At 34.9% G+C, this 21,945-nt stretch overlaps 1 protein-coding gene across 2 annotated transcripts; it reads right to left on the reverse strand.

Annotated features, from left to right (window-relative positions):
- Positions 1-1,137: 1,137 nt before the first annotated feature.
- Positions 1,138-16,165, reverse strand: LOC128982576 (uncharacterized). Of its 2 annotated transcripts, XM_054401534.1 has the most exons (10): positions 16,025-16,165; positions 11,905-12,012; positions 11,354-11,563; positions 10,403-10,694; positions 8,947-9,071; positions 7,815-7,884; positions 7,046-7,208; positions 6,206-6,370; positions 5,315-5,369; positions 1,138-2,782 (listed from the first exon to the last, which is right to left on the reverse strand). In XM_054401534.1, exons 1-9 carry the CDS (start codon positions 16,049-16,051, stop codon positions 5,342-5,344), a joined length of 1,188 nt encoding a protein of 395 aa, XP_054257509.1. In that variant the 5' UTR covers positions 16,052-16,165; the 3' UTR covers positions 1,138-2,782; positions 5,315-5,341. The 2 variants fall into 2 exon arrangements, with proteins under 2 accessions (XP_054257509.1, XP_054257508.1); XM_054401533.1 differs by lacking the exon at positions 5,315-5,369.
- Between the last annotated feature and the right edge of the window lie 5,780 nt (positions 16,166-21,945).

Genomic DNA, 21,945 nt, shown 5'->3' on the forward strand with positions numbered 1-21,945 from the left:
TATCCAGTTACACTTATGCATGTCAAAGTCAACCAAATTACTGTTAAGTATTTTAATGAAAATTGTACAGTGTGTTCTGTACTTCTTAGTAACAATACTAAAAGACCTAAAAGTTCAAAACTCTCTCTGCAGATAACATATATTACATCCAAGTAATCTAAGTAAGCACTGCTTCACCTGGGTCGTGGTAATGCATTTAATGGGTAAATAAATTACAAACATAAGATTGCTTGAGTAGATTTAATCCTAATTGTATAAACATTGTGCACCTATGTAAGAGTGAAGTAACTGAAAGCCAAATAAAACTGTTTGGAACACATCGACTTACAAATTGCTTAGAGAATATTACAGGAATAAGTTTCAAAATCTTTATGTTCCTCATAAATAACAAAGAAATTCTACGATGTAATTACATTACAAATTCACTTCAGACGTATAAAAAACCAAAACATGACACTTTGTAATCATGTTTGTTTTTATTTGTGCAAAAACAATTATTTTCACAACCACCGTGTACAACTTAAAATAAGTTTTAATACTCAACATTTTAATAGCTCCACCGAACAATGTTGCAATACAACAATGTCGATGCAATATTGCACGAGTATTTTCACTTTTCAGAAAACACAAAAAACGTTCTGGCCGCACCTTTGTCAACACAGCCAGTTTCCCGCACATTCAATTTTTTTTTTAAGTGCTGCCAACCTATGTATTTTTTTACACAAATTACCCTACGCAGTAGGGTAACCTACTGCATCAATGTTCTTTAAAAAATTTTAATTTCACACAATATGTTGTTTGCAATGATGTTCAGCAGAGATATTAATTTTATTTCTCCTTGATATTTCATAGCAGTGCTAATGTTAAAAAAAATAAAAAATAAAACTTAAACATACTTAAATATTTAAAAAAAATAAATCAATAAAATTGACTACCATGGAATTTAAATTACCATCTTCAATTTTTGCTTTATTTTTACTAAGAAATAAATATACACATTGTTCATTAGATGATTGTTACACAGCCAAATTTGGCTCAATCCTGTTGAACTTTTACAATTCTTTAGAACTGAAAGAAGCTTGACTTTCATTTCAATTCAGTTAAATTTTAATTAATTTCAGTTGAATTGTTTTTTTTAGTTAAAGCTTAGAAATTAATAACAATCTACCTCCACAAATGACTAGCATAATACTGACCAAAGAGTATTTTATTATTTATGCAGTTTTTATTTTAATTTAGTATATTTTGTGCCAATTCTAGTTTTCTAATTTTCATTAAAAAAGGTCTTATCTCGAAGAAAATTTCAAACACTACCGATTAACAAAATGTCAAATGTCTATCTCTTACTCGTTTTCACAAATATTTTGCCTATTGCAAGTTCTACCATAACTAATGCTCACACCAATCTTTTACTCAATTTTCTTAAATAATTTTTTCTTAAATAGTGACATTTCAATAGTAGTATCATCACACAAATAGGTACACCTTCTGCTAAAAAACCCAAAGGCACTCTAATGCAAAAAATTAGTGAACTTATAATAGTTATTTGGCAATTTTTGTGTGTTTTTTTATAGTCTGTCAAACTAATTCATTGGCTTGTGAATATTGGTTAGATAAGACAATTCTAACTATGTAGAAATATTCTTATTGGTATAGAGTAAAAAGGTTATTCGAAAATGTTTTCTTATTGCACATCTGTACATTTAGATAACAGATTACTATTCAAACAAAGCTAAAAAAACAGACTAATTTTGGTCCTTAGAGAAGAGTGAAGAATTCAAGACCAAAAGAGGGCACAAGGGAAGAGCCTAGGTTCCAACAATTTTGTTGTAAAAGCAGGCTTGGCTTACCTGATTGGAAAAGAGTACATTATGGCACAAGAAATTCAAAAACTTTAAACTATACATAAGAGAAAGTAAATCAAGATACGCCTATTAACACTCTTGAAGCATACATCTACATTTCTACTGTTACTAAAAAAAACGGTAAATACATAAGATGGTAAGTGGTGATCAATTTTAGATTAGATTAATTATCATCAATTATTATCAATTAATTATCATGAGACCCAATAGGCGAATGGTAAGAACCTTGATGGTGTACCTACTTATATCCTATTGGCTTAGGTTCTTGTCATTCACCTATTGGGTCTAATAATGATTGAAGTGGCCAATCAAAATAGATCTACACTTACCATCTTTTATATTTACCTGTGAGTTAACAGTTAAGGTGTAGATTTATGTTTTAAGAGTGTTCTTTGCGTATTTTTATTTCGTATTTTTATTTTTGCCTTTTGTAAATTTAATAACAGGTCAAATGTTGATCAAGAAGTTACTTACTATACATAGGCTAGGCTAACAAATTAGAATATTTCACTTTTACTTATGGTATTTTCAACCAAGTAAAGTTTGAGTTGGAATTGAAACTAATGTCTTCTCAGGATAGATATCCAGTGAACTTCCTGGCCAGTAGTGGAATAGTCTAAATTTGGAATAGGCTATGGAGTTTTGTATTTATTGTGCCATTATGTATTATTTCCTTTTCAGGTAGGTCTTGTATCCCATAAAAATTCTCAGGTTTTTAGACTATAAAATCTACAGATATCACTAGAATTCGTCGTCAAGTCCATCGTTATATGTATTCTTTTAATATTAACTGATTGTAGGGAATGACTTTTTGAAGGCCTTTGTTCTGAAAATGTGTGGGAATATAAAAAGATGACAAATTCTTCTTAAATTGTCATACAAATGTCTCCTCCTCTTGGTTGGATGATTGTTGGTAGCTGAAAAAATATTGATACTATCAAGCAAAAGTTAAACGTAATTTTGATAATGAGATATATAATATGTAGCCTAGTATATAATATTACTTTCTTTCCTACAAATTTTAAAATGCTGTATGAAATATAATGGATTTTGTAAAACTGCTGTATGCTTTAAGAGGCAAAGAATTGACCGAGATTTGTTACACCCAAGACCCAAGATTGGAGCACTAAGGAGTAACATTTGGGTGCAGTAGGGAGTAGACTCCACCCTCTAAAGTCAGATATAGTGTACAAGTCATGAGGTGTACTTGTATGTGTGAGATACCTGTCCATTAGTGAACTCTAGTGGAAGTTGTCAGGAAGGGTGAGTCGCACCTCAAATCAGACATTCGGTCACTTTTGAAAACTTGTTGTAAAATACTTTAGACATAAGTATTCAAAAGATTTAGGGTAAAAATAGGATAAGAATAGGTGTACTTCAATCACTGAAAAATTCATTTGAGTTCAAAGGGGAGTTAAATGTTAAAATGTGATAGAAGAAACGTATACCTTCAACGTCAATAGTTATTTCTGTAACTAGTGGGCGAAGTAGCAGTTTGCTGCACACGAGAGAAATGATTACGCACGAGCCGTAGGCGAGTGTAGAAAGTTTCTCGAGTGCAGCAAAAGCAGTTTTCACTCGTGTTACACATTATATTTTTCCTACAGTTACCCTAATTATTATACTACTAATTAATCATATAATTAATTAATCTTTCAAATACTGTTCAACACATTTTTAGGTTAGGTTAAATCTAGGGATAGACAAGTCTCGAAATTTCGGGAAATTTTAAATCTCATTCTACGAGACGAGATTAAAAAAAAATAAAAACGCCTTCAGAAAGTCAATGCAATACCCGCAATACAGGAGCGTGCTGTAGTTGCGTTTCATTTGCGAAGGCGTTCTTATTTTTAATTAGTTCTTTACATGTAAATATTCTTTTAACTGTTTTATCATTTTGAGAAGTTTTGTTAAGTGTAAGCAGTGTGAGGAATGTTTTACTACTGTAAACATAGCCAAACCAAGTAAGTATTTATACAAATTAATATTGTTTTTATTTTATGATTTATTATATTTTAGAATAAGTTTAACTCTATCCTAACTGATATCACCATGTTTCCTAAGCGTAAGCGTTATTTTTAATAAGTTAGGCGTAATTAATATACATTTTTTATACTGACGTTTTTTAATAAAAGATTTTAAATATCTTGCCTATTAACTTATTACTATTAGCGAATTTCCCATATAGGGAATAAGCTATTACCGTAGTACTCATGGTAAGACCTGGACCCGGGACCGATTTTTTTTTTTCGTTTTGAGGTCCCTAGAGGCCAAAAACACCATCCGTTCAAATTCATATATATATATATATATATATTTATATATATATGTGTCCGTTAGCGCGATAACTCGAGCAAAAATGATCCGATTTTGATGAAATTTGGTACAAACGTGTAAACCTACGTTTATTCGATCGAGTTCGCGAACCAGCATGATCGGACCATGGGAACGGGGGTTTATGGGGCCTTTTATGGGGTAAAAATGGGTTTTTCCCATTTTTGACCCAAAAAACATAACATTTTGCAATTTCTTTCCAAACAATTTTGTAGAGCTTAAAAAAACAAATAATTTAGTATATCGAAGCGTTATAATGCGCCTAATGGTTACGGAGAAAATTCCAAAAAAATTTAAATTTAAAATTCTCATGTTATTCTTATGGAGAATAAGTAAACTGTTGTAGTTTGCTTGTTTATTAACATATTTTGCCCAAATTTGGAAAATGTTTTTATTTCTTACAAACTATTAACATTTTACAAAAAAAAAACACTTTTACCCTCCCTGTTGCAGCAAACCTAAGTATGTGTTAAGCTGATTCTATTTAAATAGGGAATAAATGTGATATTTTTAAGGAGATATTTTAGTGTAAATCCAATCAGGCAAATGGAAATTCGCTTAGTCTGCAGGTTTGCTGCGGCGGGGGTATTTTTGTATTCAAGCAGTCATCTAACAATGTTACAAAATCTGGTAAAAATTTCATGCATTTCAACATGCATTTCCCGTTATATATGAGAAGGGAAATCCCGTCACGATCTCGTCTCAAAATTTTATGAGAAATAAAAAATCTCGTCTCGTCTCAAACTAAAAATCCAATCTCGTCCATCCCTAGTTAAATCCAATAATTGAACAAAATGGGAAACGCTGCACCAGCTGATTGTAGTTGTAATATCTGTAAGTGTTGCCAATTTATTTTCAACCGTACACAAATTACGTGCATAATAAAAGCACGCTGTTTTGTGTTGTTGGGTCGAAATACTGGTGTGCGCCAAAGTAAGACTTTCTGTACTATAATCTGTGCAAGGAAGCCCACTTTGTCGGGTGTCTGTAGGAAAAAGTTATTTATTTAAGATGTATTTTTTTAGTGTATTAATCATTCTAAACTACAACTACCAACTAATACACTAAGTATACTAAAATTAGTAGTAATGCTCTTCTAGTTTTTAAACTTTTACCTTTTTTTAATCGAAAGAGATTTCCATTCACAATCTCGTGGTTCGGTTGTAACAGCTAAAACATGCACAACAAATTTTACTGAAGATCTATTTGAAACTGTGATTCTAAGAGCTAATATTCCTATTACAAAAAAAGGGTCAAACACACACTGATAACTCTAAATATTTGAACTATATTAGAACTCCAACTATCCTATGGGACAGAACATTTGGATGGTCAAAAATTTGGATAGTTGGATTTTAACTAAAATTAACTGAAAGATTTTACAATTGAAAATTCACACTTTTGCCATGGTTGCGAAGGACGATGAAGATGTCTATATAACTGTGGAGGTCTATGACAAAGTTTTTTACGGGAAACAATAATGATTTTCTATGACCGCAAGAGACTGACGATTTTCTCTGACTGCGAGAGACATTATTGATGTCTGTTCAAGATATTGCTACACTCGCGGAAGAGGATGATGTTTATTTAATTGTAGGAGATTTTTAGTATTTTTCCGTCATCGCAGAAAACAATGATGATGTCTATACGGCCATGGGATGTATTTAAGATTTTTGAGGGAGATGTTCAGGATTTTTCAATGATCACGGTTTCTGCCATCTTTAAAAACAATTCTTATCACTGTGGTTTTAGGGTTTTAAAAATGATTTCTGTAAGCTAATCGTATGGTGGAGTTCTACTGTGATATATAATAGTTTTTAGTTCTACTAAACTTAGTATACAACATCAGGTAGAAATATCAATCTACACAAATAGTTTTGGTAGGAGAGAATTTTTCAGTTCTTAATGAAGTTTAAATAATCTAAACCTGTGTATAATTTTTAAAATCTCTAACACTGGGGAATGAGCAATCAAATAAATATTTGTCCACTCTAATCTCCACTTACCTCTCTAGCAGTCGCCTCTTGAGGTCAGGAGGGTAGGTGACGTAGATGTAATGTTCACTGGCGTGTAGATCGTCCGAGGTGTAATACTCCTCACTGTAGTGTGAGTGATGTGCCGGACTGGAACTTGCTGTTACGCTCGTACTAGCAACGCTCATGTCATCCGAGCTGTAAGCAACAATGCCTACTGGTTTCTATGTCTGTTTATTTATAGTCTTATTGTATTCTGTGTTGTCCTATATTCAACTATAAAATGTGAAGGTATGCTTACTTTTGAACTTTTCCTTAAATGGCTTGAACAATTTTCTGGGTTGGAAATATTTACATTTTGCTGTACAATGGGACCTTGATTAACTATTTACATTTTAACTGTGAATTTATGTTATCTGTCCCTTCAAAATTATTTATTTACCTATTTTTACTCTAGGTTTTTGTGACACTAAAATTTGTTTATTCAGTACACTACACATATTTAGCTAAAATATAAATACATACTGTACATTAATAATATGATATTATTTAAGATTATCGTGTGCACTGTGTTGTTTCTTTCCAAAATCGTGGTTAGTTTCCAAACTGAAATAATTTATAAGGAAATTTGTATCCTTAAATTATGTTTACTGTCCTAGTCCCAGACCAAGAGGGACGGATTAGTAGAGATTTAATTGCATGTAGATTATAGATAGTTTTAAACACATTTAGATAGTTGCACAGATGGAAGTTGATGTTAGATTATGTTAGTCTTGTGTCTGGTACATCAGCCAACTGAGCTCAAATAGTTGATAACTTATTTCACAAGAATTCAATTGTTTTATATTGTATTTTACTGATGTTTATACTGACTCGAAGAGCACCCATATGATGTAGTAACAGAGGCAGATGCCCAGGGACAAGACCATGGTGAACACCGTGACCAAACCCCACGGGAAGTGACGGAGGTCAGACGTGGAGTCCTGCCAATAGCGATCACATGTGAGGTACCAGCAGACAGCTTGGTTGAGTTCCTCTGTAAAAGTCAAACACTGCTTTTACAAGTAGAATTATTCAAAACAAAAGAATTGGAACTTGACTCTGCCCAGGTATTGAAAATATCTGAAGACGGTCTCTAAGGTACGCATCTTGGTAACTAAGATTTCTTACGACTGAATCCCTGGCTCTGAGGCTCTTTGAAGCCTTGCCAAACTCAACACTTGCCCCCACCTCAAAGGGTCTGGTGATTACTCTAGTTACCATACATATAAGGTGATAAAGTATAAGTTTAATTGAGGGTTATCATAAATTATGTCAGCTACAGAGCTGAAGGATTTTACAGGTTATAAATTAAATGGAATCATGATGTCTTAAATAACAAGTACTTTAGCAACAGGGAGAAAAAATGAGTTGGCCAAAAATTCTGAACTCATGTTGTAAAGGTTGTATCATTTTCATTCAGCTTTTGCCAAGTTTGGCAATGCAAAATGTAAGAGAAAACGACAACCTCTTACTTTATTGAATAATAAAACTTAAATGGAGTAACAGATTATTTTTACTTAGTTTTTCATTGGTTAATTTTTCTATTGCCTACAGAGCATTAGTGAAATTAATTTTATAATGATGAATATGTAATTATTACCTTCAACATCCTTGAAGTCTTGAATAGATAAGTTGACTAGAAGACCTGCAATGCAGTCTCTTACTAAAACCTAAACAGTTCACACCTCAGTAAACAAAGCATCAATCTTAAAGTTTGTCATTATATTGAATTTTAGCCTCCTTATCACAGTTAAATACTAAATAATGGTGTAAATACCTGCATTTATGTGATCAATTTGTTGCTAAATTGCAACCGGTTTCGACTCACAAAGGAGTCATCGTCGGGCCAGTACAGATGTCTTCTTGCTTCATTTGAAGGTCGTCGATTCATGATAAATAAATACATTTAACACGTACACGTACACGAACATAAAAACAAACATTTAGGGCTAAAAACGAAAGATAATACAATATGGTAATGGGACACGACGTGATCGGGCGGGGGGGATTGTATTATCTTTTGTTTTTAGCCCTAAATGTTTGTTTTTATGTTCGTGTACGTGTGCGTGTTAAATGTATTTATTTATCATGAATTGACAACCTTCAAATGAAGCAAGAAGACATCTGTACTGGCCCGACGATGACTCCTTTGTGAGTCAAAACCGGTTGCAATTTAGCAACAAATTGATCACATAAATGCAGGTATTTACACCATTATTTAAAGTTTGTGTTTTGATAATCATCAAGAAGCTTTAATACAATATACAATACAATTAGGGTTTTCTCTGTTACGTCGATGTTATAGCTCCCAACATGTGTAAGTGTAATTAGTGAATTGAGGCTGTATTCTATTCAGGTAAATATTCTAATTTTATAACAATCCCTCTTTCTCCGTCCTACTAAACCTATTTATACTATCCAGGTGTCATAGTAAAGCTTATGATCTAGCAAACTGACAAATGGTAAGTAAAAATTTCCTTTAGGGCTTCACCCCTCCCACAGCGTTTAATTTTTTTTAGACTTCACTTTCATAGATTCAATAATGCTGACCAACTTTATTTATAAAAGTTTAACAGCTGATCTCTTAGTTAAATGTTTAACCACAGTCAGATTTTAACTAAAAGACCAAACCAGTTTAACAAAGTGTATTATTTCATAACACAAAGAATAAAATCATACGATCAGCTGGTAATTAAAATTCAGTCTATTAGAAAATTATAACACCAGCTCACCTCACAACGTAATTTCACCTTCTGGAGTTCCTCAGGTTTACAATTAGCTTTGAGTTTCTGCAACTCGCTAACCCGCTGGTGTTTTGGGGGCACTGACGAGTCTACTAGGTTGTCTGGACACATACCTTGAAAACAAATAAATTCATACACCTAAATATTTCAGTAATTTACAACTCTTTTTGTCTACTTAATGAAATCCCTGATAGACATTAAAATCTTGAAAGCACAAAAAATATGTTAAATTTCAGAATCATATTCGCCTATTGGGTCTGATGATGATTGGAGTGTCCAATCGAAAGCGATCACCCCTTACCATCTTTTATATTTATTTACCGTCTTGTGAGTAGACAGTATAAGTGTTAATAATAAATACATTATTACAAGTGTTTTTTGACAAATTTTTTGTGCTTTCAGGTAATGTAATAACACTTACGATTCTGATCACGAAGTTATTTATTAAAATCTTAAAATACTAATTTCATAACAGTTACAAATGAAATATAAAGTAGAAACGTTTACACGACCCTCAATGACACGTCAACCTCGATAACAAGTGCACTTTTAAAATCTGCTTGAAAACCCCATAACACTCAATGTTAAATTAACCTCTATAAACGAATATTTCTATCTAAACAACCTCAACAAGACACCTTTTTTTCAAATTACGAGGGTACTTAGAACCTCTATGACAAGCCATATTGAGAAGTCAACCTTGATAACACGACCCTCAATAAAAAGAGCACCTCGATAACAAGACTATTTTCATAATCCCCTTAGGACACTTCTTATCGAGAAGTATCAGGAAATAATTTTTAAATGGATTTACCTTCAGAGATCACACATTTTTGTCAACTGTCTCAATGAAATAAAGAATTTGAATGTGTATGTAACAGTTTCAAAATTTGGATAAAAATGTAATACTAACTTCGGTTTATTTCTAACAAGATTACTTGAGGCATTGGCTTATGTTTTACTGGTCCATACCATTGACTAGACATCCCATATATTTGAACCAGCCAAAATATTTCATCAGATCATAGTTGAAAGAGCCATACTCATAGACACACTCTGTTACTGATCAAATTCTATTCCTCCCTAAATTTGTTATACTAAAATGTTTGAATATTACAAAAAGGATTCTACAACAGTGAGTTGTGCCTTCAGTTTGGATTAGTTGGAAGGTTGGCATAATTGACATAAAAAATCATTTACATCAGCATAATTTATGTCAGCACAATCGTTTTTGCTTTTTGGCTCAGTATAAACTATGCCAATTAATTGTCATTCTAAAACTAGCTCCCAACTTTAATATAGGATTGGTACGTCTAATTATCAGTCAATGATATTGTGAATTCATATAAGTAAATATTTTAGTCTCATTAACTACAAATGAATTTTACCTCAACTAAAACAATTCATTGAGTAGCTTAAAACGTAGTTCTTTTCAATGACTCACCTCCAGTGTGGTTATCCGAGTCCGATGGTGCCTCTGACCGAGGACAGTGTGCGGGTGTGGGTGTGGTAGGTGGTGGAGGGGTAGGAGGGTGGGGAGAGGTGAACACTCCTACCCCCACCCGAGCTAGCGCCCGAGGTCCCACAGGGCTAAGTGCCGTGTGGTATGCCGTAGCTTCCCGCCATATCTCGATGTCTGTGTTGCCTTGAGTCACATCCGGCCCGAGGTCTTGGGTGCGCAAAACCTCACAGCGCATTATGTCACAGTAGTCGGCGAGACAAACGGCATCTTCAGCCTGTAAAAAAAAATTATAAGTACTAATATTTGGTTAACAAGGTTCTTTAAACATTTCTTACCCAAGTATTTTATGGTAGAACTTAATTGACTCTAACAATCTTAATGATTGTTTAACTTTATTACATATAAGGCTTTTATAAGAACTATTACAGCCAATCTCGCAGAATGTTTGTAGTGTTGGTTTACAGGACCTCAATTGAGTAACCTCCCGAAGCAGATAGTGAAATATAAGGAGCTGAGGAGAGGATAAAATAGCTTTTTTCTTCTTGTGTTGGTCCTCCTTGTAACTTATATGGTGAAGCATGTACATATAAAAAATAACTATGTCTCAATCAATCTGATACTTGGTTTTACCATAAATTCTCTTTCCGTAATATTTTTTCTGAATGAATACATTCATGCTAGCTAACCAAATATATAAATTTTTGAAATAGGTTGGCAGACTTTTTAACCTTGCATTTGCCTGTCCACATACCTTTTGTAGTATAGTGAACTATACTGATAATAAGTAATCTTAGATATATGAGAATCCAAACCTACTACGTCACTCACTGCCTTATTGGGCCAGGAGTCTGCCGTGCTTTTGACTCACCATATTCAGGTTAAAGAACATTGTAAGGCACTTCAGCAACAATTATTGTAAATGAAAGATCTTACCATATTAATGTTGTTTTTGTGCCTGTTGTCAAAGTGCATATCTAGGAACCTCTCGTCATAAAATGACTTTCCACAGAGGCCGCAGGTCCATTGTGAAGGACGGTTCTGTATCTTGGCGGCTTGCTGAGGTCTGAAGATGTCTCTCAGCGGATGAAAGGGACATTCCAGAGGGATCTGGACTTGGTACTTCTCCAGCACTGGAATCCATTTCTGAAATTGTTTTTATAAAAGTAGAATTAAATGGGGCTTTTAATATGTCCAATGATTGTAGATCGGGAAAAACTAACCAAGTGAGTAGGCGGTAAGAGTGTCTGAGTATACCGGGACCATATCAATGACAGCTGGGTCTATTCTTGAACCATTGAAAAGTTTTTTTTTTATTATTAAAATAAAAATAGACTTGCCAGGATTGAACTGGTGACTTTTAGATGACCATTTAGTAGTTACATGTAGTGCTAAACAGTAATTAAGTGCCTCTAACATTTTATGGATAAAATCGTTCCATTATGTCATTAACTCTACTTGTGTATAACTCATAGATTAAATTTTACCTTTTGTACTATTTTGCGAACGATAGTTGCGCTGTCTCGAGGGCAGGATATCTTGAAGACTGTCGGTCCTGGCCAAGGTATTACAGACAGCACGACAAGCGTGAGCACCTGCAGATAAGAAAATCTAATTTTTTAAATATCCTTAAAGGGTTAACAGCTTTAATGTGTCATCATTGGTACAACTCAGAAACTATGCCGGTTAGAAATGACTTTCAAAGGGAGACTTCTAATTTTTTAATGAAAATCTGTTTTTTTTTTTAATTGACATCACTTTTAAATATAGCTGCCAACTTTCTTACCAAATCTTCCCTAAGTTCGCCCTTCCCGGACGGGTGACGGATATATCCGCCTAAGTCTTTGGCGATAAAGGACGGGTGGCGGATATATCCGCTTGTGGTTTTTGATGTTCTGGACGGGACCCGGATATATCCGCCTTCTCTTCAGACAGACTGGCAGGTGCTTGAGTTGTAACCAGATGTTTCACGGTACCAAAGCGCCACTTTCCTGCCCTCTCCATGGCTGAGCTCTCTCCCCCTCTCACCCGCGCCTACCCCTCTCCCGTGCACCCCCCACCTCTCCTACGCTCCCCCCTCGACGTTTCACGCTCAACACTACGTTGTTTGATTGTTTACATATTGTTCTTTATTTATTGCCTAACGTTGTCATGGACATATCTTCAAAGACGGGTGGCGGATATATCCGCCTAAGTCTTTGGCGATAAAGGACGGGTGGCGGATATATCCGCTTGTGGTTTTTGATGTTCTGGACGGGACCCGGATATATCCGCCTTCTCTTCAGACAGACTGGCAGGTGCTTAAGCTGTAACCAGATGTTTCACGGTACCAAGGTGCCACTTTCCTGCTCTCTTCCCACACTCCCCCCTCTCCCGGCGCCAACCCCTCTCCCATGCACCCCCCACCTCTCCTACGTTCCCCCCTCGACGTTTCACGCTCAACACTACGTTGTTTGATTGTTTACATATTGTTCTTTATTTATTGCCTAACGTTGTCATGGACATATCTTCAAAGACGGGTGGCGGATATATCCGCTGCTTTTCTAATCATCTGTGGACGGGTAGCGGATATATCCGCTGCTTTTCTAATCATCCGTGGACGGGTAGCGGATAATATCTGTATAGTTAAAACAAGTAAAAATTATTTTTACAGTATAAAGTGTTCCATTGTGTTTATTTTATGTATATTTGTATAACAAAACACAATAGGTTTTGTTTCATACAAAATTCCTAAGTAGAAACTAGTTGTAGTGAATATAATAAAAAAAAAAAAAAAAATTATAAGGATGCATTATTTTTTTAAAGTGAACAAACATATATACAGGGTGTTTTTTTAAAAACTTGCATCTTTATTTATGTAAAAACCGCAATAGATAGAAATATTCAGTTTACGGGAATCATCTATTGAAGTAGGGGGCACAATTTTTTTAAATTCAACGTTACATTCACATTCCCCCGCTTCCCCCCCCTGCCACCAACTTATTTTTTTGAAATAGCAAGGTACCCCTTGTGACATATCCAATGAAAGAGCATGAAAAAAGAAAATGTTTGATGAAAAAAAAATTGAAAATCGGTTCATAAACTTGTGAGATATTTCCGCCCCCCCCTCCCCAGAACTTGATTTTTTTAATCGCAAGGTACCCCTTGTGACATATCAAATGAAAGAGCATGAAAAAAGAAAATGTTTGATGAAAAAAATTAAAATCGGCTCATGAATTTGTGAGATAATCCCCCCGCTTTTCCCCTACCCATAACTTTTTTTAATAGCAAGGTACCCCCCCCCCTTGTGACATATCAAATGAAAAATAAATTTCACCAAACATTTTCTTTTTTCATGCTCTTTTATTTGATATGTCACAAGGTGTACCTTGCGATTAAAAAAAAATTAAGTTTTGGGGAGGGGGGTAATATCTCGCAAATTTATGAAACAATTTTAAATTTTTTTTCATCAAACATTTTATTTTTTCTTGCTCTTTTATTTGATATGTCACAAGGGGTAAGTTTACCTTGCTATTTTAAAAATACCCCCGCCGCAGCAAACCTGCAGACTTAGCGAATTTCCATCTGCCTGATTGAATTTAAACTAAAATGTCTCCTTAAAAATATCACATTTATTCCCTTATTTAAACAGAACGAGTAATGTCCAGTGGTCGAAACTCGACCAAAAATATGTAATGTACTCACTTATGTTAACGTTTCACCCCACACTGTAAATAAAACATGTGATTGGAGTTTCTTCCATTTGTTTTGATTTTCTGTTTATATTTCGTTGTTATTTCGTCACCAGCATGGCAACGCATAAGATCCATGTAAATTTTTTCAAATTTTTAAACTCATTTTTTGCGCTTATCTTTGAGCCTATTTAAATTTATAAAGGGATTCTGCACACCTACAGGAAAATAGCTTTCTAACGGTATGCGTAGATTTTCCCTACGATGCACACGAGCTGAGAAAAAAGGTTTTAAAGAAACATGCTTGCCTATTAATATATAGATAGATTAGTTTAATCAGTACTTAGGTTTGCTGCAACAGGGAGGGTAAACAAGTTTTTTTTTTAAATGTAAAATATTAAAAAGTACTGTGGTTTAGTAAGAAATTAATGTATTTTCCAAATTTGATCAAAATATGTTCATTAACAAGCAAACTGCAACAGTTGACTTATTCTCCATTATGAATAACATGGGAATTTTAAAATTACAATTTTTTTGAATTTTCTCCGTAACAATTAGGCGCATAATAACGCTTCAATATACTAAATTATTTGTTTTTTTAAGCTCTACAAAATGGTTTAAAAAGAAATTGTGAAATTTTGTGTTTTTAGGGTCAAAAATGGGAAAAACCTATTTTTACCCCATAAAACCCTCCATAAACCCCCGTTCCCATAGTCTGATCATGCTGGTTCGCGAACTCATTCAAGTTTATCCCACCTTACACCTTCAAACCAAATTTTATCAAAATCGGACAAAAATTACTCAAGTTATCGTGCGGATGGACACATATATATATATATATATCTCTATATATAGATATATAAAAATTTGGACGAATGGTGTTTTTGGCCTCTGGGGACATCAAAATGAAAAAGTAAATCGGTCCCGGGCTTAGGTCTTACCATGAGACCTACGGTAATAGCTACTTCCCTATAGGGAAATTCGCTAAAATAAGTTGGGGGAAGGGGGGGGAATGTGAATGTAACGTTGAATTCAAAACAATTGGGCCCCCTACATCAATAGATGATTCCCGCAAACTGCATATTTCTATCTATTGCGGTTTTTACATAAATAACGATGCAAGTTTTTAAAAAAACACCCTGTATATGTTTTATTTGCAATCACAAAATTCAAGTGTAATAGTAAACATGTTTTGTTTATTGGGTGTACGATTTTATAATAAAACCTATTTGGCTCTAGTTAAGTAATTGTTTTATTATACAGGCCTAATGGGGTTTTTATTCGTGTCTACATTATTTAAATTGAAATACATAGCTAAAATTAATTTTGGGCACAATTTTAATCCATTCTTAAAACTTATTTCTTTGGATTAGATGCATTAATTCTTATTTAAATTTTAGTGACTGGAGAAACCACTTTTATTTATTATATCACTTAGTAAGATTATATTAGTAATGAAAATGTTTCATTCAATTATTGAACTGCAGTTTTTACCCATGTCACAAAATATGATTTATACAGTGGTTTTAAAATATTGAATTTCATTCTCATTAATAACTTTACTGACTCTACATTTTGTTGTAGAAGAACTATTGCAGAAAATTGTTGATAAGTGCTCCGGTGTAAAGTAGTGCCTTCAATTCAGCCACAGCCGGCCATAAAGGTGCTGTGCAGTGAACAGTGAGTAGACATACCCTCCCCAGTATTGATCCACGAGCTTACGATATAACCTCTAGTAAAAATATCAACCAAACATTCTCGTCTGCTATATAGCCATTCAGAACATTTCTTTATTCAACTGATACAACTCGAATACGTCATCTACATTTTATCAATATTTGAGTCGTAAAAACGAGCTACTGTATAAAAGTATGATGAAACAAATCATCATAATGCAGTTTGTAATTTGGATTTGCATAATAAACTATTTACTGACCTCAAAATTAAATCCTTTAGACCTCATGCATATTTCTGGTAGTGTACCGCTACTTTATAATCTTGTATACATTTCTTGTGATTTATCTAAGGAATGATTGTGCACTAATAAATTTATCTCCAGCATTAACCCCTTCCTGTGTTTCTCAAAGCCGCCACTAGGACCGCTGGCGCTGCCTGCTTGTTGTATTTGACTTGATTAATAAATCATTATAAATTAATCTCTAGGGCGTTGACTCTATCAGTGATAAATTATTATTTACAATGGACATGGACAAAGCTTTAGAAGGGCATGGGGAAATTAAACTATGCTTAATTTAATAATAACTTTAGAAAAAAGCTATTCAATCTTTTACGTTTAGCAAATTTCTCATTTTAATATAGGCTAATATGATTTGGGATAATTAAATCTGCTGGACAACATACCGGCCACCAATTTGGAAGATTGCTCCATAGCTTGAATTTCAAATGATAGTGGTAAGTTTCTGGATAAAAACTTACTTTTTGAGGGACAATGTACGAAAAATGCAATCGTGTAGGCCCAATCGCAATGGTTTATCATAAGCTAATTATTTAATTGCGAACTGTAAGCTTACTCTATAAAACACTTGTTTAAAGTAAAAATTACTTTGTGTTCTTCCTATATTTAAATTTTCCAAATCAGATAAAGACTTGAGGCTACGAAACTGTAATTTTCGGCGCCGCGCAAAGACGGGAAATTCGGTGGAAACGGGAAGGGATCAAGGTCATATCATATAACCACGGTCATAACACCACTTGACTACTGTACCACAGAGAACATCATAATCTCTAACCTACCTGTGTCTGTGGTACTTTGGGCTTCGGCCTGCTTGTGGTGTGCGACCAGCATTCAGTGGGCAAATCCTCGACTTTGGAAGTAACCTTTCCTGGAGGTGAAAACGGGCAAGTACCCGCAGCTCACGGGGACACTCAAGGGCAACGTAACTTTCCGCAGTGTGAGGGCAACGGTTTGTAGGTACTTATGCAAACCTATCCCTGTCTCTGAGCACGGACGGTATGGTTATCTTGAGTGTGGGGGGTTCTTCCCGGAACCTCAATTGAGTCAAGGGTGTCGCCACCTCTGGTGGATAGGTTCATCCGGGTGGGTCCCACTTCTATACCTGCCTCCTTTTGGGAAACCCTGATGGCCTGGCAGTGATGTTGGGTCTGACGGGCAAACGAAGTAGATCGGGTGCTGGGTCCGAGCCCGCCAGGGGTATCTGGGGATCTATCGCTCTGGATATCTCTGGTTCCCAGCAATGGGTCAGGCCTCGATCGGGCAGCGGTGTAAATGGGAGGTTGGGGTTCCCCCCGTCAGCGTGCTGATGGTCCCCTTCCTCCTGGCTATTGATGGCGGGTTCTGCCTGTCAGGGATGAGATAGGTCCCGAGTGTTGCTTGCACTAAATGCGTCGGGGCGCTCTACTATGGACCTCTAGGTTCCGACCTAGTGGAACCCAGGTGGAGTGACGCTTAAACAAGCAGCCGGAATCCCTGGTTAGGATTGAGGGGCAACCCTCTTTCCGAAGGGTCTGCTTCGGCAGCCGGCGAGCCTGATGACCTTAAGTCATCCGCCCATGATGTGCTAAAGGTTGATGCGTAAGCTTCGGCCTACATCATGGGGCCCGGGTATGTCCTGGAGGATAGGTACCGGGTAAGCAGTCAGGGGGCTTCGGCTCTCATGACAACAAATAATAATAATAATAATAATAATAATGTACCACAGAGAACCAGAGAAGTTATATACTGTACTTTATTACTAAGAAGTAAAAAGATGCAATTCTTACTTTTATGTGACTTTTATATACACAGTGTCCCCGAATTATCTACCGACCTTGGTATCATTCGTCATGGACCAAAGACAAATTAAAATATCACATTCCAAATTTCCAAAACTAAAAAACAACCCGGTTGGCCGCCATTAAAATTTTTTTTATTTGATAACGGATTTTTGTTGTGAATTGGAATTTGGTGCATAGATTAATAATGCAAGACCTATTAAAAGAAAAAATATTTCTTTTTGTTTATCATGTTTGCACCAGTTTTAGAATAGTGGTACTTTTTAAACTGAAATACGGTACATAACTACATAAGTTAACTGCTATAGTTAGCTAAAACAAACAGCTGTTTGAATTGTTGGCACAAAAATGAGCGCAAATCTTGAAATACACATTAGCCTATCTTAAATAGTTATTTGTGTAATTAGTGAGCGAACTTTGCAAGCGCAACACAAAATGTTTCCTACAGTAAACAGTAACTATAAAGCATATACATAATTAGTCTTTCAAACACTATAAAACACGTTTTTAGGTTAGGTTTTCTGTATATAATAAAAGCACACTGTTTTGTGTTGTTTGGTTGGAATACTGGAGCGCGGCAAAAAAAAAGAGTGACAATAGTAGTCCAGTCGGCAGGTAGAACAAACAAGCGTTAGATGGGAAAAGGTCGGAAGTTAATGAAACCTGGGGATGTTGTTCAGGGATGATAAATTCAACATTTTCCCAAGTTTTGGACCTCGAGGACCCTGTGGAAAAAAGATGGTGGGGGAAAAACTTCAAAATTTTGGGCACTTTTTTGCTTTTAGCGAATTTCACTATAGGGAAGTAGCTATTACCGTAGGTCTCATGGTAGACTTAGGCCCGGGACCGATTTACTTTTTCATTTTGATGTCCCCAGAGGCCAGAAACACCATTCGTTCAAATTTTTATATATGTATATATATATATATATAGATAGATTTATATATATATGTGTCCGTGAACACGATAACTTGAGTAATTTTTATCCGATTTTGATGAAATTTGGTTTGAAGGTGTAAGGCGGGATAAACTTGAATGAGTTCGCAATCCAGCATGATCGGACCATGGGAACAGGGTTTTATGGGGTAAAAATAGGTTTTTCTCACTTTTGACCCTCAAAACACAAAATTTCCCAATTTTTCTCTAAACCTTCTTAAAGAGCTTAAAAAAACAAACAATTCAGTATATCAAAGCGTTTTTGTACGGTTATTGGTTACGGAGAAAACTAAAAAAATTGTAAATTTGTAAATTCCCATGTTATTCTTATGGAGAATATTGTAAAATGTTGTAGTTTGCTTGTTTATGGATATCTTTTGATCAAACTTGGCAAATATATTCATTTTCTACTAAGCAATAATTATTTTATTCAAAACACACACTTTATTAGTTTCCTTGTAGCAGCTAACCTAGGTACTCGTTAAACCTAATGTTATTTAAATAGATCGATTGAAAAGCCAAATGGAAATTCGCTTAGACGGCAGGTTTGCTGCGGCGGGGGTATTTTCTCAATAACTTTTCCCTTACTTCCTACCGAAAAAGCATACATTACACATTTGTAGAGTGTTAGATTTCCTACAATTCTACAGTTCAAACATGTTTGTACAATAATTTGTTACCAAGCAATAGTATTTTTATTTTAATGTATCTTTAAAAAAATCACCAAAATATGAAAAAAAAAAAAACAGATTTCCTACATATTTTTTCTGTTGCACGCAAATTATCACAAAATTTTTTAGTAATTATGGTTCCAAGTTATAAGCACCATATTTGGATACACCCTCCCCCACCATACTACCCATCCCTTCCAAACCCAACCCCAATTCTCAAATGCTAATTTTGTTCTTCGATGAAAACCAACCATATTCAGATCTTTTTGGTCTTGATATCAGTTACTTTTCGCAGCTGAGGTGTTATCAAAACCACCTGCTGTGTGGAGGAGAGGAGCAGAAACTTGGAGAGTAGAAGACACCGGGATATGTGCGCCTCCCACTTTTTATGAAGATAGACATTATTTGTATTATTTCCTAATGCTGTCAAGAGAATAAGTGTGTCTACATCTTGAACAGTATTGACGACGCTATCGAATTCGTTAGCCTTGGATATGTCGGTTTTGACGATCATCATGTCGGCGTCCTCAGATGCTTGTAGGAGTTTTGTTCCACACCACTTTATGTAACCTCTAATTACGTTATATTTCCTGTTGACAATGTTTACTTTCTCTATAGGAGTGAAAAGTGAGTACATTACAGACTTTGTTCCCTTGCACATTCCTTCCTCGATAAAGATTGATATGGGTAAGGGGGCGAGTTCAAACTTAAAGACCTTATTTATATATTACTCAAATATTTTTGCGACGCAGACACACTGGAAAAGAGTGAGAGGATAGACAGTGAGTTTTTTACCAGAAATTTTCAACGAGCATGAAACAGAAGTGAGAATCACCACCTTGTCCATCCGTTTGAGTTTCAATTCTTCAACATTTTCATCCATTATTTTCTTCATGTATGATATGCTTATTTCTCGTGCGAAGTGGCAGTTAACGTCACTGATGTATGTTTTGATGGTAGTGTTTAACAACATATTAATCAATTGTAATTGTGAATAATATTGTGATAGTGTGAAACCAGGGTGTAGAAAGCCACCTTGATCAGTTGAGTGCGGGGTGGGTGAGGCGTGGGAGTATCCGGATATGGTGCTTATAACCTGGAACGATAATTACTACAAAATTAAGTATTAATTTGCGTGCAACAGAAAAAATAAGTAGAAAATCTGCCTTTTTGCATATTTTGGTGTATTTTTTAAAATATATTAAAATAAAAATACTATTGCTCGGTAACAAATTATTGTACAAACATGTTTGAACTGTAGAATTGTAGGAAATTTAACGCTCTACAAAAGTGTAACGTATGCTTTTTCGGTAGGAAGTAAGGGAAAAAAGTTATTGAGAAAAAAACAAAAAAGTGTACAAAATTTTGATGTTTTTCTCCCACCATCTTTTTTCCACAGGGTCCTCGAGGTCCAAAACTTGGGAAAATGTTGATTTATCATCCCAAAATAACATCCCCAAGTTTCATTAACTTCCGACCTTTTTCCATCTAAAACTACCTGCTGACTGGACTATAGTTATTTGTGTAACTAGTGAGCAAAGTGGCACCTTGCTGCACACGATAAGATAATTAAAATAACTTTGACGAGAAATGGGATTTTTACCATTTTGTTCAGCATTTAAAGGACTTATACACTAAATTTGTATCAAAACTGTTCAGGCCATTTTTGAAATAATCCTATTTTTCCATTATTTTATAGTAAAATCTCAATTTAAAAAAAAATGAAAAAAACATCTGGGAATACCATGGCTTAGTTAGTACCTACAAACTAAATTTCATCAAAATCGGACTACAGGTGTGGTCTGTAGCTCATACACATCTGGATGTGTATGTCTGGACATCACTTCGAAAATTTTTGTTCAGGGGAACCCAAAACGAATATATCCACTCAAAACTTTAACATTTTGACGAAAACAATACTTTCTCCACATACTATGGTATAGGTGGAAAAGTAAAATAACATTTTTGCATTTTCATTTTTCAAACAAATCTTGGGGTCAAGTCTTATCTTCATCTACCACAAATGACAGAGGGGAGTTTGATTGTTTCGGTTCCAGCATCAATAGGGTAAAGGTTCTACTTAATCTCTTTTGGTTTTAGCAATTTCTCATGTAGGGAATGAGCTAGGTCTCTTTGTAAGACCTAGATCGATTTGAGCAAGTTGTGATACACAGTGAGCAACTTTATATAGGTAATCTAAATCCTAGCTGGTAGGAAGAAGCCATCATATTCATGGTAAGTGATATGCAAAAGAAAATGGCCAATCATACTTGCCTCACAAGCAGCATAGACAGCTGATTTTGAAATAGTTTCTTGTTAACATCAATTATGAGACTAGAAAGGCTGGCCATTTTCAAAGCTTGTAAAATGGTTTTGATTTTGACCATTCCATTAAGCAAAAATCTGCATTGAAACTAAAGTTTTATCTTATAGAAATATTATTTTTAGAGAAGAAGAACCTTGCAGTACATTTTAAGGACAGGTAATGAAATCAAAC

The sequence above is a fragment of the Macrosteles quadrilineatus genome, unplaced genomic scaffold (genome assembly GCF_028750875.1).
Source record: "Macrosteles quadrilineatus isolate MER2022 unplaced genomic scaffold, UCM_ALF_1.0 Scaffold_635__1_contigs__length_41867, whole genome shotgun sequence".
NCBI classification, from domain to species: domain Eukaryota; kingdom Metazoa; phylum Arthropoda; class Insecta; order Hemiptera; family Cicadellidae; genus Macrosteles; species Macrosteles quadrilineatus.